Source organism: Bufo bufo, chromosome 7 (assembly GCF_905171765.1).
Source record: "Bufo bufo chromosome 7, aBufBuf1.1, whole genome shotgun sequence".
NCBI lineage: Eukaryota > Metazoa > Chordata > Amphibia > Anura > Bufonidae > Bufo > Bufo bufo.
The window spans coordinates 223,463,135-223,482,813 of record NC_053395.1 but is presented as its reverse complement, the minus strand read 5'-3'; the positions used below and the strand labels follow the sequence as shown (position 1 = coordinate 223,482,813).

The following is a 19,679-nucleotide window of genomic DNA, read 5'->3' as shown; positions in this document are numbered from 1 at the left end:
TTATGAACCAGACACCCTCCCCTCTTCAGAGCAGGGGATGCCTGGTTTATTGCTCGGGTTTTCCCAATGACTTCCATTGTGCTCGGGTGCTCCCGAGGTGTTCGACCCGAGCTCCCGAACACCCGAGAACACCTGGTGCTCGATCAACACTAGTTTCCACCGGTTGGAATTCCACCCTCCATATGGTGGACGGACTATACGAACAGAGAAAGGCCATAAACGATTTCCTGATGATCCAAGCGGACAGGAGTACTCCCCTGTGTAACTTCGATGTCAGCCAGTGGCAGCTCATGTGTGACACCTGCCATTTGCTCAGGACCTTTGAGGAGGCCTTTGTCAGTCTACAGGATGACCAATGTCATTCCACTGCTTCATGTCCTGAAACAGATGCTGGTAAATGTGGCTGGTCATTGGTCTGGAGACGTGGCACCTAGATCTCACAGCCACATGACCCCTACGGGGACTGAACTGGAGGAGGAGGAGGACATTGGAGCACAAGCAATGTGTAGCAAAATGGGTGGTTTATCTACACAGGTGACATTAGAGGAGGAGCAGGAGCAGCCAGAGGAGCTACAGGGCGATGAGGAAGAGGAGGCAGAGGACGCAGACACACCGTGGCAGTATGCAGTGGAGATAGAAGCAGGGAGTCCCTTCGAGTCACTTGCACAAATGGCCCGATGCATGATCACTTGCTTGCGTAGGGACAGCTGAATTGTCACCATTCGGCAGAGGGATGACTTCTGGCTCTCCACCTTGTTAGACCCTCTCTACCGGTCCAAAATGGGGGCCTTTTTTACATCCGCTGAGAGGGAGGACAAACCAAACTACTATAAAGACATCCTATGTAGTTAGTTGGCCGCTGCCTATCTGCACCATCCTCCATCCTCTCGCAGGTCTGACCGGGATGCATTCAAGTTCCTCTGCCATGGCTGCTGTGGCAGGGTGGGGGGGTAGGAGCAGTTCCAGCTCCATCAGCAGCCACTTGAGTCTAGAGTCGCTGATGAGCAGCTTTCTTCACCCCCATAGTGAAGAAACTACTCACCAGCAGCAGCAGGTAGACCTGGAGCAGGACCTGAACCAGCAGGTGGTGGCATACTTAGGCAGTACCCTGCCACCCCACATTGAAGATCCACTGGACTACTGGGCAGCCAAACTGGATTTTGGGCCGCAGCTAGCAGAGTTTGCCCTGGAAAATCTGTCCTGCCCGGCCAGTAGTATCAGAGCGGGTGTTTAGTGCGGCGGAGACCATAGTTACCCCAAGAAGAACTCGCCTGTTCCCCCAAAATGTGGAGAAACTGACATTTGTCCAGATGAATCAGGCATGGATCAGCCAGGATTTCCACCCACCAATGCCTGATGCATCAGGATAGATCATCCATGATGCCACACCAACACTTTGACAAAAGAGACCGGTTTCTTCTGGCTACCTGCCTCAGCTACTATTCTGATGCTGCCACCCGCCTGATGCCAGACATCTGATGCCAAGTGCTCCTTCTTTCACCCACCATCTTCAGCTGGTACTCGTATTGCTACCCACCTCCCCACTCTGTCACCGGGTCACTCTGTGGTCTCCTCATGCTGCTGCACCTCCACACTATGTCACTGCGTCCCTCTGTGGTCTCTGATGCTGCTGCTGCTGCCACCTCCACACTGTCATTGTGCCACTCTGTGGCCTCCTCCTGATGCTGCTGCTACTGCCACCTCCATAACCTTTCATTGTGTCACTCTGTGGTCTCCTCATGCTGCTTCACCTCACCACTATGTCATAGAGCCACTCTGTGGACTTCTCATGCTGTTCCCACCCTCCCCATTTCATGGACTGGGCCACTGTTTTGCCTTTTTGACCTGGCTGACATCACCATTTATTTGACCCTTCTTCTTATGATCTGTCAGAAGGAAGGAAAATGAGACGCACAACGGATCCTGTCTGTGTAGCAGCTGTAAGGCCTGTATGGTTCCCATCAGAATTGCTTATGATTTGGTAGCCAAAAGCAGGAGTGGTACAAAACACAGAAGACATGCAAATATTCTATTCACGTGTCATCTCTGTTATGGATCCACTCCTGTTTTTTTTGGCTTTAGCAATACTGATGGATTACTGACCAAATGCTGTCCGAGTGAAGGCGGATGCTCAACAGACAGGGTGTAAGATCCTCACTGCTTTGCACTCCAGGGGAACAAGGGGGGTCCTCGTGGAGTTGCGGGACAGGTTATGCGTGTCTATATGCACCAGCGCTGACCCCTTTGCGAGCCAGTGCGGGGATGCGTTCGCGTGGACATCGGAGGGGAGGACCGTCGGAGTCCCGGGGACAGAGTGGCCAGGCGAGTGACAAGACGCCGCGGCCAGGTTGTCTCCGGTGTCTCCTGCGACTTCCGTTTCCGCATCTGGGTCCACGCGCTCGCATACTCGCGCTGAGTCAATCATGCGTCCGTGCGTACGCACGAGGGCAGGTTCGCAAAGGGATACACGGTCGCGAGTACGCACTTCTAATGCGCTTCGTCGACCAGTGGCGCATAGTATACTGACTCACAAGAGCAAAGTGGATTAGGGAGCCAGCCATGGGTTAATCAACTTGTGATTGCCTTAGGCCATGTACTCAGGTGCAGGGCAATTTGTTCACCTATGGTAGTGGACACTTGGCACCCTGGGATTGGTCAGCAGGCATTTAAAAGGAGGTCTCTCAGGGTGATCAGTGCCCACTGTTATTTTCCCTCAACCAGGTATAGGTCACAACTGCTAGTGACTGAAGACTGCCAGGAACTTTGTCCTTTGCAGCGGACCCAAGATCTGGAGTGACTCGACTGCCAAGTGCACAGCATCATTCAGCACAGGTTGGGACTATCCTGGAATCTCCTTGCCTGGTTTTTGTTATTATTCCTTGTTACCAGCAAGTGTCCTGGACGTTTATGTTTCTGGTGAATAAACACCTTTTTGCTTTCATCACTGGTCTGTTTGTTGGTGCCTTGCATTACACAGGGTCTGTTTTTTGGGGCTCTACTTGTATAAGCGCTTAATAGAACAGGTTCTGTAGACATCTATGTGGAATCATCTGGCGATGGTGTAAAAGGAGTGCGCTTATTCTTGGCGCTAACATCGACCTGTGAAGTGAGTTCACACTTGAGTTATTTGGTCAGTTTTGGCCCCGTGACTGCCCAAATAAGTGAAGTGTGCAGTGATTCTAAGAGCGACGCCTGTCATCTGCATGTCATACGGGCTCACAGTATTATTCACTACCACAGCAGACTCCCTATGTGCTTTACTGCAAGGCACGGTGTTCTACACCAGTATAAAGGCTCTCTGCAGCCAGGAAATAGCGGGTTTTAACGCGATTCGACGCAAATAAATTTGGATCGAACCAAATTTTTTCAAAAAATTCGGCGAACCGGCCAAATCAAATTTTTAAAAAATTCGCTTATCTCTAGTCCTAATGCCATATGGGCCAGCATTGTGCTATCACTATGTTATGCCACTGCAGAATTAGTTGTACACACATTGACTAGATAAAAACTGTTGGACAAATGGTGAAAACATTACCAGAAAGTGACATACATTGCCCAAATGAAGAGTACACACACTACTCAGTAAATGCCATACATTGCCCAGATATATAGTACACACACTACTCAGTAAATGCCATACATTGCCCAGATTAATGATGAAAACAGAGAGTAGTGCACATTACCAGATAAATAGGATCCATAATGCCCAGTTGGTGGTGAATATTGTCCAGATAAATGACACATCAACCAGAAAGTGGCATACATTACCCAGATAAATAGCACATATCTTTCCCAGTGTGATAAATCACATAGATATATAATACCCACATTGCCAGGTCTCATACGCTGCAGAGTTAAATTGGACAAACACGACACATTGCCCAGATAAATAGTGCACATATTTTCCAGTAAGAACCATACACTGCCCAGATGAAAGGTGTACATACAATGTTGCAACATCAGCCAAGGGCAGCTGCCGTCTTGCTGGCCTGCTCCAGCGCGACAGGTCCCCGCAGGACTGACCAGCCTCACAATCTCTGTACCCTCCCAGTGGGCCCAACCATCAGGATATCTCTATCCCTCTTTCATTATGCCATGCACATAAAGGATCAGTACGTGTGTGCCCTAATCTTCACCAGCCTATGGCTGGCCACCTTGGGAGGGTGATTAAGCAAAAAGGTTCCTAGTCTACTAGCTTCTATTTTGCTGTCTGCCTATGTACTGACTTTTGCCTGTTTCCTGGATTCTGACCCTCTGTTGCCTGACCTGACCTCAGACTGTTTTCTGGATTGCACACAGTCTGTCTGCCCTGAACTTGGCCTGTCCCTGACTACGTTTTTGCCTGATTCCTCAGTGCCGTGCACTGGCATCTCTAAACCCCCGTGGTTCAGCTGTTAACCACACAAAGACTACTCCAGAAGGTAGCAGCAGGATGGTTCCCCTGCAGCGAAGCCAGACCCTGAACAGTAGTAAAAGGGTGAAAACCAGGAGACTGCTGGGATAACACCCTTGGGAGTAGCCCCATGTCTGATCTGTTCAGCTGACACAGCAGTATGTATATACAGTGTCCAGATAAATAGTGAGTATACAGTGCCCAGATAAAGTGTCTATATACAGTGTCCAGATAATGTGTATCCAGCAGTGCCCAGATAAATAGTGAGTATACAGTGTCCAGATACAGGGTGTATATACTGTGCTCAAATAGTGTATATACAGTTCCCAGATAAATCGTCTATATACACTGTCCAGATGAATACTATATATACAGTGTCCCAATAAATAGTTTATATACAGTGCTTAAATTGTGTATAAAAAGTGCCCAGATAAATGGTGTATACACAGTGTCCAGATAAATAGTACACTGCTCAAAAAAATAAAGGGAACACAAAAATAACACATCCTAGATCTGAATTAATTAAATATTCTTCTGAAATACTTTGTTCTTTACATAGTTGAATGTGCTGACAACAAAATCACACAAAAATAAAAAAATGGAAATCAAATTTTTCAACCCATGGAGGTCTGGATTTGGAGCCCCCCTCAAAATTAAAGTGGAAAAACACACTACAGGCTGATCCAACTTTGATGTAATGTCCTTAAAACAAGTCAAAATGAGGCTTAGTAGTGTGTGTGGGCTCCACGTGCCTGTATGACCTCCCTACAACGCCTGTGCATGCTCCTGATGAGGTGGCGGACGGTCTCCTGAGGGATCTCCTCCCAGACCTGGACTAAAGCATCTGCCAACTCCTGGACAGTCTGTGGTGCAACGTGACGTTGGTGGATAGAGCGAGACGTGATGTCCCAGATGTGCTCAATTGGATTCAGGTCTGGGGAACGGGCGGGCCAGTCCATAGCATCAATGCCTTCATCTTGCAGGAACTGCTGACACACTCCAGCCACATGAGGTCTAGCATTGTCTTGCATTAGGAGGAACCCAGGGCCAACCGCACCAGCATATGGTCTCACAAGGGGTCTGAGGATCTCATCTTGGTACCTAATGGCAGTCAGGCTACCTCTGGCGAGCACATGGAGGGCTGTGCAGCCCTCCAAAGAAATGCCACCCCACACCATTACTGACCCAATGCCAAACTGGTCATGCTGGAGAATGTTGCAGGCAGCAGAACGTTCTCCATGGCATCTCAAGACTCTGTCACGTCTGTCACATGTGCGCAGTGTGAACCTGCTTTCATCTGTGAAGAGCACAGGGCGCCAGCGGCGAATTTGCCAATCTTGGTGTTCTCTGGCAAATGCCAAACGTCCTGCACGGTGTTTGGCTGTAAGCACAACCCCCACCTGTGGACGTCGGGCCCTCATATCACCCTCATGGAGTCTGTTTCTGACCATTTGAGCAGACACATGCACATTTGTGGCCTGCTGTAAGTCATTTTGCAGGGCTCTGGCAGTGCTCCTCCTGTTCCTCCTTGCACAAAGGCGGAGGTAGCGGTCCTGCTGCTGGGTTGTTGCCCTCCTACGGCCTACTCCACGTCTCCTGATGTACTGGCCTGTCTCCTGGTAGCGCCTCCATGCTCTGGACACTACGCTGACAGACACAGCAAACCTTCTTGCCACAGCTCGCATTGATGTGCCATCATGGATAAGCTGCACTACCTGAGCCACTTGTGTGGGTTGTAGACTCCGTCTCATGCTACCACTAGAGTGAAAGCACCGCCAGCATTCAAAAGCGACCAAAACATCAGCCAGGAAGCATAGGAACTGAGAAGTGGTTTGTGGTCACCACCTGCAGAACCACTCCTTTATTGGGGGTGTCTTGCTAATTGCCTATAATTTCCACCTGTTGTCTATCCCATTTGCACAACAGCATGTGAAATTGATTGTCACTCAGTGTCGCATCCTAAGTGGACAGTTTGATTTCACAGAAGTGTGATTGACTTGGAGTTACATTGTGTTGTTTAAGTGTTCCCTTTATTTTTTTGAGCAGTGTATATACAGTGCCCAGATAAATAGTATACACAGTGTCCCGATAAATCGTCTATATACAGTGCCCAGATAAATAGTGAACTCATTGCCACAGAATGTCCAGATAAGGTATATACACCATAGCATACTGTGCCCATTTAGACCGCACAGTGCCAGCTACAGATGGGCACATTCCCTATGACAGAGCTGTGTTTGTGGCCTGCTAGACAACGGAGGCTGAATATACATAACTATTTCAGTATTTCAGCCTCCACAATAGGAAATGTACTCTAGAGTGAAATGCAAATGCTTTTCTGTGCTGATCTGCGCCCCAGACACGTACAGTCCCTAGTAAGTGCCACGCATTACAGAGTCACCCAGATAGTGTCACTGCAGTACAGTGCCCAGGTGATGCTAACCATTGCCCAGATAAACAGCACCCTTTAACCAGGTGGCGTCACACTTCAGCACCAATTAAAGAGATGCCGCTGTCCCCGTAGATGAACCTGACTGGTACATTCCATGTATTAAAGGGGTTGTCTGGCCATGTATATTGATGACCAATCCTCAGGAGCGATCATCAATATATATGGCGGGGCAACCCCTTTAATGCTGCAAATTCCCCCATTCTGTGTCTTACCAAGATGTCGCCTTTAAGCAGCAGCCCCGGCTCTATGGTGATGCAGATACTGGTCTGACTATCTCCTTGCACGTTGCTGAAAGGAACAGGGAAACAAAGGGTTAAATCTTGCCACTGGTGTGGTGGTCGCATGATCATTGTTTTTTTTACTGTACTTCCCCTTTAAAAGACGACCTATTATATATCATCCAGCTCCCTATAGACGCAGGCCTCAAGGCCATCATTTTTTTAAAGTTTTGCCTTAACAGCACAAATATTTTGCTCCGATCTTAACTGCTGGGAGTTGTAGTTCCACCACAACTAGATGATAATTCTTGCTTCAACCTCCCTATTGAACCGAAATGCATCAGGACCGTCTTTGTATGGAAAACTACAAGCCCCATTAGGTAACGTGGCAGAAGGGGCGCCGGCGCTGGTCCCCATGGATACCCTGACATCATAACCAAGGGTCACGGCACGAGGCGAAACTTAAAAGCAGCAGGAAGTGAAAGTGGAAGGGTCGTGGGAAGGAATGCGAATCCGCTGTAAACAGCCCCAAATATGTGGGAATCCGCACGAGACATGGAAAAACGACGGCATGAAAATAAAGGCAAAATATCCGAAAGGAGGCGACTGGGTCCATGGACAGAACAGGTCCAGCTGCATCACCCAGACTCCCGAAAATAAAGAGTAACAAGTAATTTAATTACATGTCCCAAATATTTCCAGAATTGGCCATTCAGGTTCCTAGGAAAGCCAAGTGAGACACCTCCCCCCACCTATGGGATTTTTAATGCCAGCCATATCAGATTTTTCCCAGCTTTCTCATGACAAAAATGGCATTTTTAACAATTTGACTGAAGAACATGAACCAAGGATTTTACTTCTTGGTGATAGTTTGTCTTTAAAGGGGAAATGGCTTTATGCCTCAATATAAATCCATGGGCAGGAGGTCCCCCTGGCGCCAGAATCGTTGTGCAGCCCAGACATTAAAGTTATAAAGTTGTCATCATTGTCATGGGCAGCGATTGAGGACATTACACCAGTAAAAGCAGACACAACCCCTAGAACACACATCATCTAGAAGAAGCCGTCACATGTCGCCCTCTAGTGGCAGAAAGAGGCACAAACAGGTTGTCCAGTCACATGGAGAAAAACTGTACAACTTTCTAGTGATGGATAATGTTCTTGCATTTAGAAGCTAAAAACCCATCCTTCTCACAGCTGAGGGTTTGATACAATTGTATACAGTATCCTCTGTGAGATAAACAGCCTGGATTCCAGACTGATACATTGTAACAACCTGGCAGGACCAGTACAGAGCGAAAGAAAGAAAGAGACAGATTAGATAAGTAGGTAGATAGATGTGAGATAGATGATAGATAGATAGATAGATAGATAGATAGATAGATAGATAGATATGAGATAGATAGATAGATAATAGATAGATCATAGATAGATAATAGATGAATAGATAGATAGATAGATAGATAGATAGATAGATAATAGATGAATAGATAGATAGATAGATAGATAGATAGATATGAGATAGATAGATAGATAGATAGATAGATAATAGATAGATAATAGATAGATAATAGATAGATAATAGATAGATAGATAATAGATAATAGATAGATAGATAATAGATAGATAATAGATAGATATGAGATAGATAGATAGATAGATAGATAATAGATAGATAGATAGATAGATAGATATGAGATAGATAGATAGATATGAGAGATAGATAGATAGATAGATAGATAGATAGATAGATAATAGATAGATAGATAGATAGATAGATAAATATGAGATAGACAGATCCACATAGATATTATTGGGGTCACTTAGATCGGCATTTTAGACGCCGGTCTTAATACCCCTGCGATGGCGCATGATCCGGATAAGTTATGTTGAGACACCGACCTCTAAATAACTTAGGCGCATCCACCACCGGCCTAGATCTTCCCCAGCTCCCTTGCTGGCGTAGATTTAGATAATTTAGCCCTCCCCCACCCACATCCCCCCCCCCCCCTTTTTACACCTGGAATGAGCAGGAAAAAGTCGCAGTTTTGGCCACAAATCCCCTTTGTGACCGAATCTGCAACAGATATATGCCAAAATTTGGTGCATATCTAATAATAAAAGACCCCCTACGTCTTTAGTTTCCCATTCTAGACAAATAAGTAAAGCCCAGCTTACTATATTCCGGAGGTGTAGACGGGCTGCATGGCCTGATAGATCTTCAGGAACGGCCGACATCCTCAGTAAGAGAGAAAGGAGAGAATTACCCATCAGAGTTGATACAAGTTAGGACGTTGTTAAGGGTTCGGAAGCTTTTTAGGACAGAAGACCTTTCAGTGTTATAGTGGGAAAAGTATGGATCCAAACAACCATACACAGCAATGTCCACACATATGCAGCGTACATAACCGTCTGTACTGAAATCACGTAGGATGTGAGCATAGATGAGTATTTAACCCCTCACTATCCCTAGGATGACACTGAACCACCATCACTTGAAGTGTTGCCATAGGGTTACAACACCAGAGTTGCTGTAGGCAGCGAGAGTATAAACTAACTGCAAGCTGTGATTATTCCGCAGGAAGAGAATAACTATGTAACTAGAATATATCTTATAATGTTTCACGCCAGTCATGTGACCAGGGATCCGTCTCTTACCTCCTTTCGACTCAAAGTTTGGGATCCCGTGCATGATGACGTGGTGCAGAAACAGCGGTTTGTTATTCATCTTGATGGCCCCGGACAGCAGACCGCTGAAATAATGGATATACCTGCCAGGTACAAGGTCGAGGGAATGTAAAAAAGTGCAGACATGACAACGAGTCACAGCAACGACTAAATACATGACACCGATTATAAGCACGACCCTCCCGGACCCCGGTGCACAGTGAATACCAATAAGTCAACTACAACGGGGTTCTGCTTTAAACAACGCCACCCCTAAAATCTGATGCTCAATTCTCAACTCGGTACATAGGGAAGAAGGGGCGACCCAAATATGAGTTTGCTACAAGACCCAGCCTTCTGCGTGTGTGAACCGGAGCCAGAAGTATAGACATTGCAAGATAATAAACAAACAAATAAGATAAATTCATAAGTAAATATAAAAGTCATTAAAACTATTGGAACAAAAGTATAAAAAATTGGTTTTCTGCTGGAATACCGGACTCTTGCCCCCTGGTGGTCATGTTTATACTGACACCCACATGGGTGAATATATGGCGCCATTTCATTCTGTAATTATTCCATCTCTGACGCCTATAGTTAGGCAGTAGCAACAGGGTGGTGATTACTGACCTTTTCTGGGACGGCTGACCAACGGGGAGAACTTTATCTTCGTAAAACCGTCTCATGGCGAATCTGTCCAGGGCCTGGTCTGCACTGTGGGTCCGCCATACAGAAACAAAAGTATGAATTATATTACGTTATATATGTAAGATCGGAAAACCCAACCCCTTGGGAGGCCCCCCCCCCCCCCCGCCATCTTACGACTAAAGGTAGCGGCTCCGATATTAAACACATTCGCAGCGCATTTTAATGAGATGCTAGGTTTATCCCATGAGCGAGGGCCAGTGCCAAACAAACCTGAGCAATTGTCAGATCCAACTAGGATTGGGGGTCTCATGCAAAGGGATAACATTAACCTCTTGACCCCAATGCAAGATCTGTAACCTCCAATCATTACATTTCATTTGCAGTATCATCATATAGACCCTTTGGTCCCCTAAGGCTCCAGGGCCCTCGTCCAATTGTCACCTCTGCACCTACAATAGTTCTGTTCCTGGGCCCATGCAATCTGGATAGACATGCTCTATGTTATGCTAAACCCAGAGAGGGCTCCATAGGAGACCCACAGCCTGGAGATGGTTCCCTGGGTGGCACAGCAATTACATTGCTCTGTCCCAGCGTGGCCGCCTCTAATGTATTTCTAAGGTTATTTCAGTTTTAAAATGCTGAGCAGAAATATTTGGTTGCAAAACTATTCCTCTGTTTATCTATGAGATCTCCCAGATGGAGCCCCCATAACCTCTCCCATCAGGTCTCAAAGGCAGAAGTGACCGGTCATATGGACACCAGGAGGAAGCGTCACAGTGACCAACCCAGCACCGGGTGTGTGAGACCCCGACACCAGCAGACACAAAGCCACGGCCAGAAATAACAGAAAATACGTCTTTACTTACTGTAGTCTATACGTAAAAAGATATATAGTGTATATATGTATATAATCCAGTATCCAGAGATACAAATGGCAACATATCCTATGATATGGAGTAAAACTGCTGGATACGTTACACGCATAAACTTAAAAGTCGTTTTGGGGGATTTTATATGATAGACCAACACAAAATAGCAAGTATGTGAGAAACTAAAATAAAAATGATACATAGTTTTCAAAAATTTTTAATAAATAAAAATCTGAAAAGTGGGACGTGCATTTGTATTCAGCCCCCTGTACTCTAATACCTCTAAATAAAATCCAGTGTGACCAATTGCCTTCAGAAGTCACCTAATTAGTAAATAGGGTCCTCCTGTGTGTAATTTATTCTCAGTATAACTACAGCTGTTCTGTGAAGGCCTCAGAGGTTTGTTAGTGAACATTAGTGATCAAACAGCATCATGAAAACCAAGGAACACAACAGACAGGTCAGGGATAAAGTTATGGAGAAGTGTTAAGCTCTGAACATCATAAACTCTGAACATCTCACGTAGCACTGTTCAATCAGTCATCCAAAAACAGAAGTAGTATGGCACAACTGCAAACCTACCAAGACATGGCCGTCCACCTAAACTGAGAGCCCGGGCAAAGGGAGAACTAATTAGAGAAGCAGCCAAGAGGTCCATGGTCACTCTGGAGGAGCTGCAGAGATCCACAGCTCAGGTGGGAGAATCTGTCCACAGGACAACTATTAGTCATGTACTCGACAAATCTGGCCTTTATGGAAGAGTGGCAAGAACAAAGCCATTTTTGAAAGCGAGCCATAAGAAGTCCAATTTGCAGTTTGCCACAAGTCATGTAGGGGACACAGCAAACATGTGGAAGAGGGTGCTCTGGTCAGATGAGACCAAAGGTGAACTTTTTGGCCTAAATGCAAAACGCTATGTGTGGTGGTAAACTAACCCTGCACATCACCCTGAACACACCAACCTCCTGTGAAATAGGGAGGTGGCAGCATCATGCCGGGGGAGACTTTTCTTCATCAGGGACAGGGAAGCTGGTCAGAGTTGATGGGAAGACTGATGGAGCGAAATACAGGGCAATCCTGGAGGAAAACCTGGTAGAGGCTGAAAAAGACTTCAGACTGGAGCAGAGGTTCACCATCCAGTAGGACAACAACCCTCAGCATCCAGCCAGAGCTACAACGGAAGGGTTTAGATCAAAGCATATTCATGTGTTAGAATGGCCCGGTCACAATCCAGACCTAAATCCCATTGAGAATCTGAAAACTGCTGTTCACAGACTCTCTCCATCCAAGTGCGAGCTCTTCTGCCCAGAAGAATAGGCAAACATTTCAGCCTCTAGATGTGCAACGCTAGTAGAGATATACCCCAAAAGACTGGCAGTGAAAGGTGGTCCTACAAAATATTGACTCAGGGGGACTGAATACAAATGCACTCCACACTTTTCAGATTTTTATTTATTAAAACTTTTGAAAACCATGTATCATTTTCTGTTAATCTATCACATAAATTCCCAATAAAATACATTTGTTTGTGGGTGTAACGTGAAAATGTGGAAAAGTTCAAGGGGTATGAATACTTTTTTAAGGCACTGTATATAATTATATATGTACAGCTGGTATAAGTTATACATCTTCTTGTATATAGTGATATGGAGCATGCTGCTATAACCTGGGTATCTCCTGTATATAATTATATATGTACAGCTGGTATAAGTTATACATCTTCTTGTATATAGTGATATGGAGCATGCTGGTATAACCTGGGCATCTCCTGTATATAATTATATATGTACAGCTGGTATAAGTTATACATCTTCTTGTATATAGTGATATGTACAGCTGGTATAACCTGGGCATCTCCTGTATATAATTATATATGTACAGCTGGTATTAGTTATACATCTCCCTGTATATAGTGATATGGACCATGCTGGTATAACCTGGGCATCTCCTGTATATAATTATATATGTACAGCTGGTATAACCTGGGTATCTCCTGTATATAATTATATATGTACAGCTGGTATAAGTTATACATCTTCTTGTATATAGTGATATGGAGCACGCTGGTATAACCTGGGCATCTCCTGTAGATAATTATATATGTACAGCTGGTATAAGTTATACATCTTCTTGTATATAGTGATATGGACCATGCTGGTATAACCTGAGTATCTCCTGTATATAATTATATATGTACAGCTGGTATTAGTTATACATCTCCCTGTATATAGTGATATGGACCATGCTGGTATAACCTGGGCATCTCCTGTATATAATTATATATGTACAGCTGGTATAACCTGGGTATCTCCTGTATATAATTATATATGTACAGCTGGTATAAGTTATACATCTTCTTGTATATAGTGATATGGAGCATGCTGGTATAACCTGGGTATATCCTGTATATAATTATATATGTACAGCTGGTATAAGTTATACATCTTCTTGTATATAGTGATATGGAGCATGCTGGTATAACCTGGGCATCTCCTGTATATAATTATATATGTACAGCCGGTATAAGTTATACATCTTCTTGTATATAGTGATATGGAGCATGCTGGTATAACCTGGGCATCTCCTGTATATAATTATATATGTACAGCTGGTATAAGTTATACATCTTCTTGTATATAGTGATATGGACCACGCTGGTATAACCTGGGTATCTCCTGTATATAATTATATATGTACAGCTGGTATAAGTTATACATCTTCTTGTATATAGTGATATGGATCATGCTGGTATAACCTGGGTATCTCCTGTATATAATTATATATGTACAGCTGGTATAAGTTATACATCTTCTTGTATATAGTGATATGGCGCATGCTGGTATAACCTGGGTATCTCCTGTATATAATTATATATGTACAGCTGGTATAAGTTATACATCTTCTTGTATATAGTGATATGGAGCATGCTGGTATAACCTGGGCATCTCCTGTATATAATTATATATGTACAGCTGGTATAACCTGGGCATCTCCTGTATATAATTATATATGTACAGCTGGTATAAGTTATACATCTTCTTGTATATAGTGATATGGAGCATGCTGGTATAACCTGGGCATCTCCTGTATATAATTATATATGTACAGCTGGTATAAGTTATACATCTTCTTGTATATAGTGATATGGACCATGCTGGTATAACCTGGGCATCTCCTGTATATAATTATATATGTACAGCTGGTATAAGTTATACATCTTCTTGTATATAGTGATATGGACCGTGCTGGTATAACCTGGGCATCTCCTGTATATAATTATATATGTACAGCTGGTATAAGTTATACATCTTCTTGTATATAGTGATATGGAGCATGCTGGTATAACCTGGGCATCTCCTGTATATAATTATATATGTACAGCTGGTATAAGTTATACATCTTCTTGTATATAGTGATACGGACCATGCTGGTATAACCTGGGTATCTCCTGTATATAATTATATATGTACAGCTGGTATAAGTTATACATCTTCTTGTATATAGTGATATGGACCACGCTGGAATAACCTGGGTATCTCCTGTATATAATTATATATGTACAGCTGGTATAAGTTATACATCTTCTTGTATATAGTGATATGGAGCATGCTGGTATAACCTGGGCATCTCCTGTATATAATTATATATGTACAGCTGGTATAAGTTATACATCTTCTTGTATATAGTGATATGGCCCATGCTGGTATAACCTGGGTATCTCCTGTATATAATTATATATGTACAGCTGGTATAAGTTATACATCTTCTTGTATATAGTGATATGGACCATGCTGGTATAACCTGGGTATCTCCTGTATATAATTATATATGTACTGCTGGTATAAGTTATACATCTTCTTGTATATAGTGATATGGACCATGCTGGTATAACCTGGGCATCTCCTGTATATAATTATATATGTACAGCTGGTATAAGTTATACATCTTCTTGTATATAGTGATATAGAGCATGCTGGTATAACCTGGGCATCTCCTGTATATAATGATATATGTACAGCTGGTATAAGTTATACATCTTCTTGTATATAGTGATATGGCCCATGCTGGTATAACCTGGGCATCTCCTGTATATAATTATATATGTACAGCTGGTATAAGTTATACATCTTCTTGTATATAGTGATATGGACCATGCTGGTATAACCTGGGTATCTCCTGTATATAATTATAGATGTACAGCTGGTATAACCCGGGCATACATACCTGGCAGATATATTGCTGTAGTGCATGTATGCTGCAATGACCACACCAGGCCGTCCACGGTTCCCCTGAAATAAAACATCAGGAGACATTATAATATTATTTCTGTGCTCTGCAATGTTCAGGGTATTTATCTTGCTCTAACATTCTGATTTAGTTTTTTAGTTAATGGACACTACTTGACTTTGGGTCTTCGGGTCTGCACCCACAAATATAGTATATCTGACTGGTAGACTGATCAGAATCCCTCCCTTCATCTTCCTTGGATGATCTCAGACATGTGGGTTTCACTGACACGTTGTAGGACCAGATCTGCTGAAAAGAAGCTGATGTCTATGGTCATCTATAGTTAATGGTAGGACCATGTGGTCATCACTTACTTTATTGTGGATGACGACCACGTTGTGAGGATCAGCGTTCAGCCAGGTGTCCATTGCTTTACAGATACTGCAGACCTTCTCGAGTGCTGGGGCGTGCACGTCTGGCCACCCAAAATCCAGCACCTGCGGATCAAAACAAGACCATTCAGAAATAGTAGTCAGGATGCAGCATGTGGGCTGGGGGATAACATGTTGTCAGTGCCCGTCCTCAGGATGGAGTAGGACTGATAACAGAGAACAAAAGGAGTCAGAATGGAGCGTTAATTTTTAGGGGTTGTCCTTGACATGGCTGTTTTTTTCTTTTTCCAGGGCCATGAATGGTATTGCAGATCAGTTCTATTGAAGTCAATGGGGTTGAGGTGCAATACCACATGTAACCTGAGTGTGGTGCCATTTTTCTATAAACATAGCTATGTTTTTCCAATTCTGGACAATCCCTTTAAGTAACATCCAGACAGGCAAAGGCTTTACTATAATCACTGTCTGGTGTCTTCTAGTTCAGTCGGACTCCTAATGAGAGGTAACAAGTCTCCTTCCTCTCCATACCGCACAGACCCCCGGCCTCATTTCCTTGCTTCCTCCACATCGATACATCTGAATCTTTATGTCTAGTCATCACAGATGCCCAGTGTCTAGTGGTCATCTGGTTGCAGTAATTGACTGGACAAGTAGATAACATAAGAGCATGAAAAAGTGCATCACCCACCCGGTGACCGGCACTGTCCTCATGGGATATCTAAGTAGTCCATACTAGGGATGTCAACCAACAAGACCTTCACTGGTCATGATACTAAGTCACTCTGGCCTCCTACAGCCAGCCTATACCTGACTATAAGCCACCACTGCCTCTCTCAGCCATGATACTGTTAACAGAGCCTCCACTGGCCATGATACTACTACTACTGGCCAGCCTATCCCTAACTATAAGCCACCACAGCCTCCACCAGCCATGATACTAAGTGACCACAACCTCCACCATTCAACCTCAACCTACCTAGAAATGACCATAAGTGACCACCAGGTCACCACAGCCTCCACTGGCCAGCCTATACCCAACTATAAGCCACCACAGCCTCCACCAGCCATGATACTAAGTGACCACAACCTCCACCAATCAACCTAAACCTACCTAGAAATGACCATAAGTGACCACCAGGTCACCACAGCCTCCAACAGCCATGATACTAAGTGAACACAGCATCCACCAGCCAACCTCAACCTACCTATAAGTCACCACAGTCTCCATCAGTCATGCTATGAAGCCACCAAATACATCCACCTGCTAGCCTCCGCCTATCTATAAATCACTACAGCCTCCATCAGCCATCCTCCACCGATCTATAAATTGCCACATCCTCAACCAGCCAGTCTATACCTATCCACAGGTCAGCACAGCCACCACCAGCCATCAACATAATCTTGGCTTCTCCATATCTATATCATAAGCCAAAATGACTTCTAACCTATAACATCCTCCACCTATCTATAATATAATCCAACAGCTTCCACCAGTCTTCTAGAGGTTCACAGCCTCCATCGTTCTATAAAATAGTCCAACATGAGCTCCACCAACCCGATATGAACCCAAAGCCTCCTCCTATATACTGTATATTATTGGCCAATGTGACCTCCTCCAGTCTCCATCACAGCCTCTGTCTTTCCATAGCATAAGCCAACAGGACCTCCACTAATGTGCTACTAATGTGGAGGAGCCGGGACGCTTTATCTTATAGATGGACGACAAATTGACATCTATATGTGTTGACGCCATCTTGCTACTCATTGGACTTTTCTGATCTTTGTGGAGACTATGCCTCTATGGAAATGTAACCTCATGGGATATCAACTTCTTTATGCTATGGTCCGCGTATTGTCCAAATGAGATTGATCTCCTCCCGCTATCATCTAATGGCCCCCTCACAATTGATATTAATGCATAACGGACACTAATATATCACTATTGGTGGTCCTCACCCAAATTGCGGATATCACTATATCATTATTGGTATCCGATATCTATGATATCAATTGAGCTTACTTACCCCCTGATGATCCCACATAGTGGGTGAAACGCGTTGGGGTTTTCTTTATGTCTATCTACTTTTAGGGTGAATTTACTACGTATGCCTTGATGCACTGTGTACCTTATTGACTGTTATAACACAGCACTAGGGTTGCATACAGAGTCCATCAATTTTCCATATCTCTATAGGGGAGAGTATATGTAGAGTATTTATTTTTCCTTTTTTATTTTCACTGACAGGCACCTATTCTACTCCCACCACCACTTTGCTAGGGTTGATTTAGGACCTTTTAGTCCAGGTTCGAGGACAAGGAGTCCCTACCATCAGGGTTCATCCCTGGGCTGAGCACTAGACTAGGGTGAGACTATAGGGACCGTTCTCCCCACCCCTCAGGATATCTGTATAGCTGCCTGCTGTGGAACTATCTGAGTTTTTTGTTCCATGTGTCTTATTTTAAGGATATTTAATTAAAGTTTATTAATTTTAAGGGTTACAATAATTGCTGGAGCTGGATTTTTGTCTACTAACCCTGATTTAGATTGCATCTCTACTTGCTGGACTAGGCTACACAATTATAGCCTCCATTAATCTGTAATATAATTCAACACCTCCACCAGTCTATGAAATGATCACAGCCTCCACCCATCTATATGTTAAGCCAACGTGACCCGCACCTGCCATCTTCTTGGCTTCTACCTGCTCCTCCTAATTCAGGCTTCTACAAATTCCACCATACAGACTTCTAAAGTCTACATGGCCTCCGGTTTCCTCAGCAGCCTGTATATCTCACCTTAGAATGTAACTTGCTGATGTCATGTCTACTCTCGGACAAATTGAAGATCTAAAACAGAAGAAGAAAATTATTACGTTGGGAACCCTTCATTACATGGAAGTGGTCCTGTCTTCAGAGGGACTCACCAGGTAGTTGTCCCCATGTTTGGATTTCAGCATATGTGCCACCTCCTTGAGGTTTCGGCAAAAGTTGGCCTCTTCTGTCCCTGCAGAGAAGGTGACGGAGATGATCCGCTCTGTGATATAGATGAGATCCAACTCACAGCTGTCCTCCATGGTGTGCATCAAGCTTAAGCTCCTGTGGGAAAAAGACCTGTTCATGACGGATCCTACAGAAACCATGCAAGACGGTAAATCTAAAGTCCCAGGCATCTCGTCTCTATGTAGGACATTTCCTTGCAATCCACATATTGTCTGTGACCACCATGCAAACAGCCATGGTCTCCATAACAGCTCAGAAAAACAAGATATAGTGCGATACGAGAGTCACATGTGTGGAGCATCTAAATAGGCTTCTTTTCTCCCAAGTCCTGATCATTCTCAGGAAATTTCCATGCTAGATTGTACTGTGTCACAAGGGATGAGAGGTATGTGAGCGGCCTCACCCTATGTTCTAAGAGAAGGGGGAAAGGCAGAGAGCAGCTGTCTGTGTGAGAGGGCACTAAATCCCCATCTGTGCTCCATTCCTATCTAAGCTGAGAACATTCCACCAATGCAGCTCTGCTACATCACTGCAATACACCCTATATACAAAGTGGAGAATTGATCAAAAAAATATGGACACACAATAAAACCAAGACAAAGAATGTAGTTAGATAGGTAGATAGATAAATAGATAGATAGATAGATAGATAGATAGATAGATAGATAGATAGAATCAAAGAATGAACCAGCACCTCCCAGGTGGATAGCAGGTGCAAGCTACCATGGCAATTATATATGTAGAACTAGAAGTAGCAGCACACCACTATATGCACTAAGACACAAGTAAACGGAGAATATATGAAAAAAGTAA

General features: G+C 44.0%; 1 protein-coding gene across 15 annotated transcripts in view; it reads right to left on the bottom strand.

Annotated features, from left to right (window-relative positions):
• Positions 1-19,679, bottom strand: part of TNS1 (tensin 1) — a 423,340-nt gene that overhangs the window by 94,389 nt on the left and 309,272 nt on the right. For all 15 annotated transcript variants that reach the window (XM_040439494.1, XM_040439493.1, XM_040439496.1 and 12 more), the window contains 8 exons: positions 18,791-18,962; positions 18,663-18,713; positions 15,849-15,971; positions 15,472-15,536; positions 10,361-10,444; positions 9,722-9,834; positions 9,242-9,302; positions 7,058-7,133 (listed from right to left, as the gene is read on the bottom strand). In XM_040439494.1, coding sequence (XP_040295428.1) covers positions 7,058-7,133; positions 9,242-9,302; positions 9,722-9,834; positions 10,361-10,444; positions 15,472-15,536; positions 15,849-15,971; positions 18,663-18,713; positions 18,791-18,962 — 745 coding nt within the window. The remainder of the gene's footprint in view (positions 1-7,057; positions 7,134-9,241; positions 9,303-9,721; positions 9,835-10,360; positions 10,445-15,471; positions 15,537-15,848; positions 15,972-18,662; positions 18,714-18,790; positions 18,963-19,679) is intronic.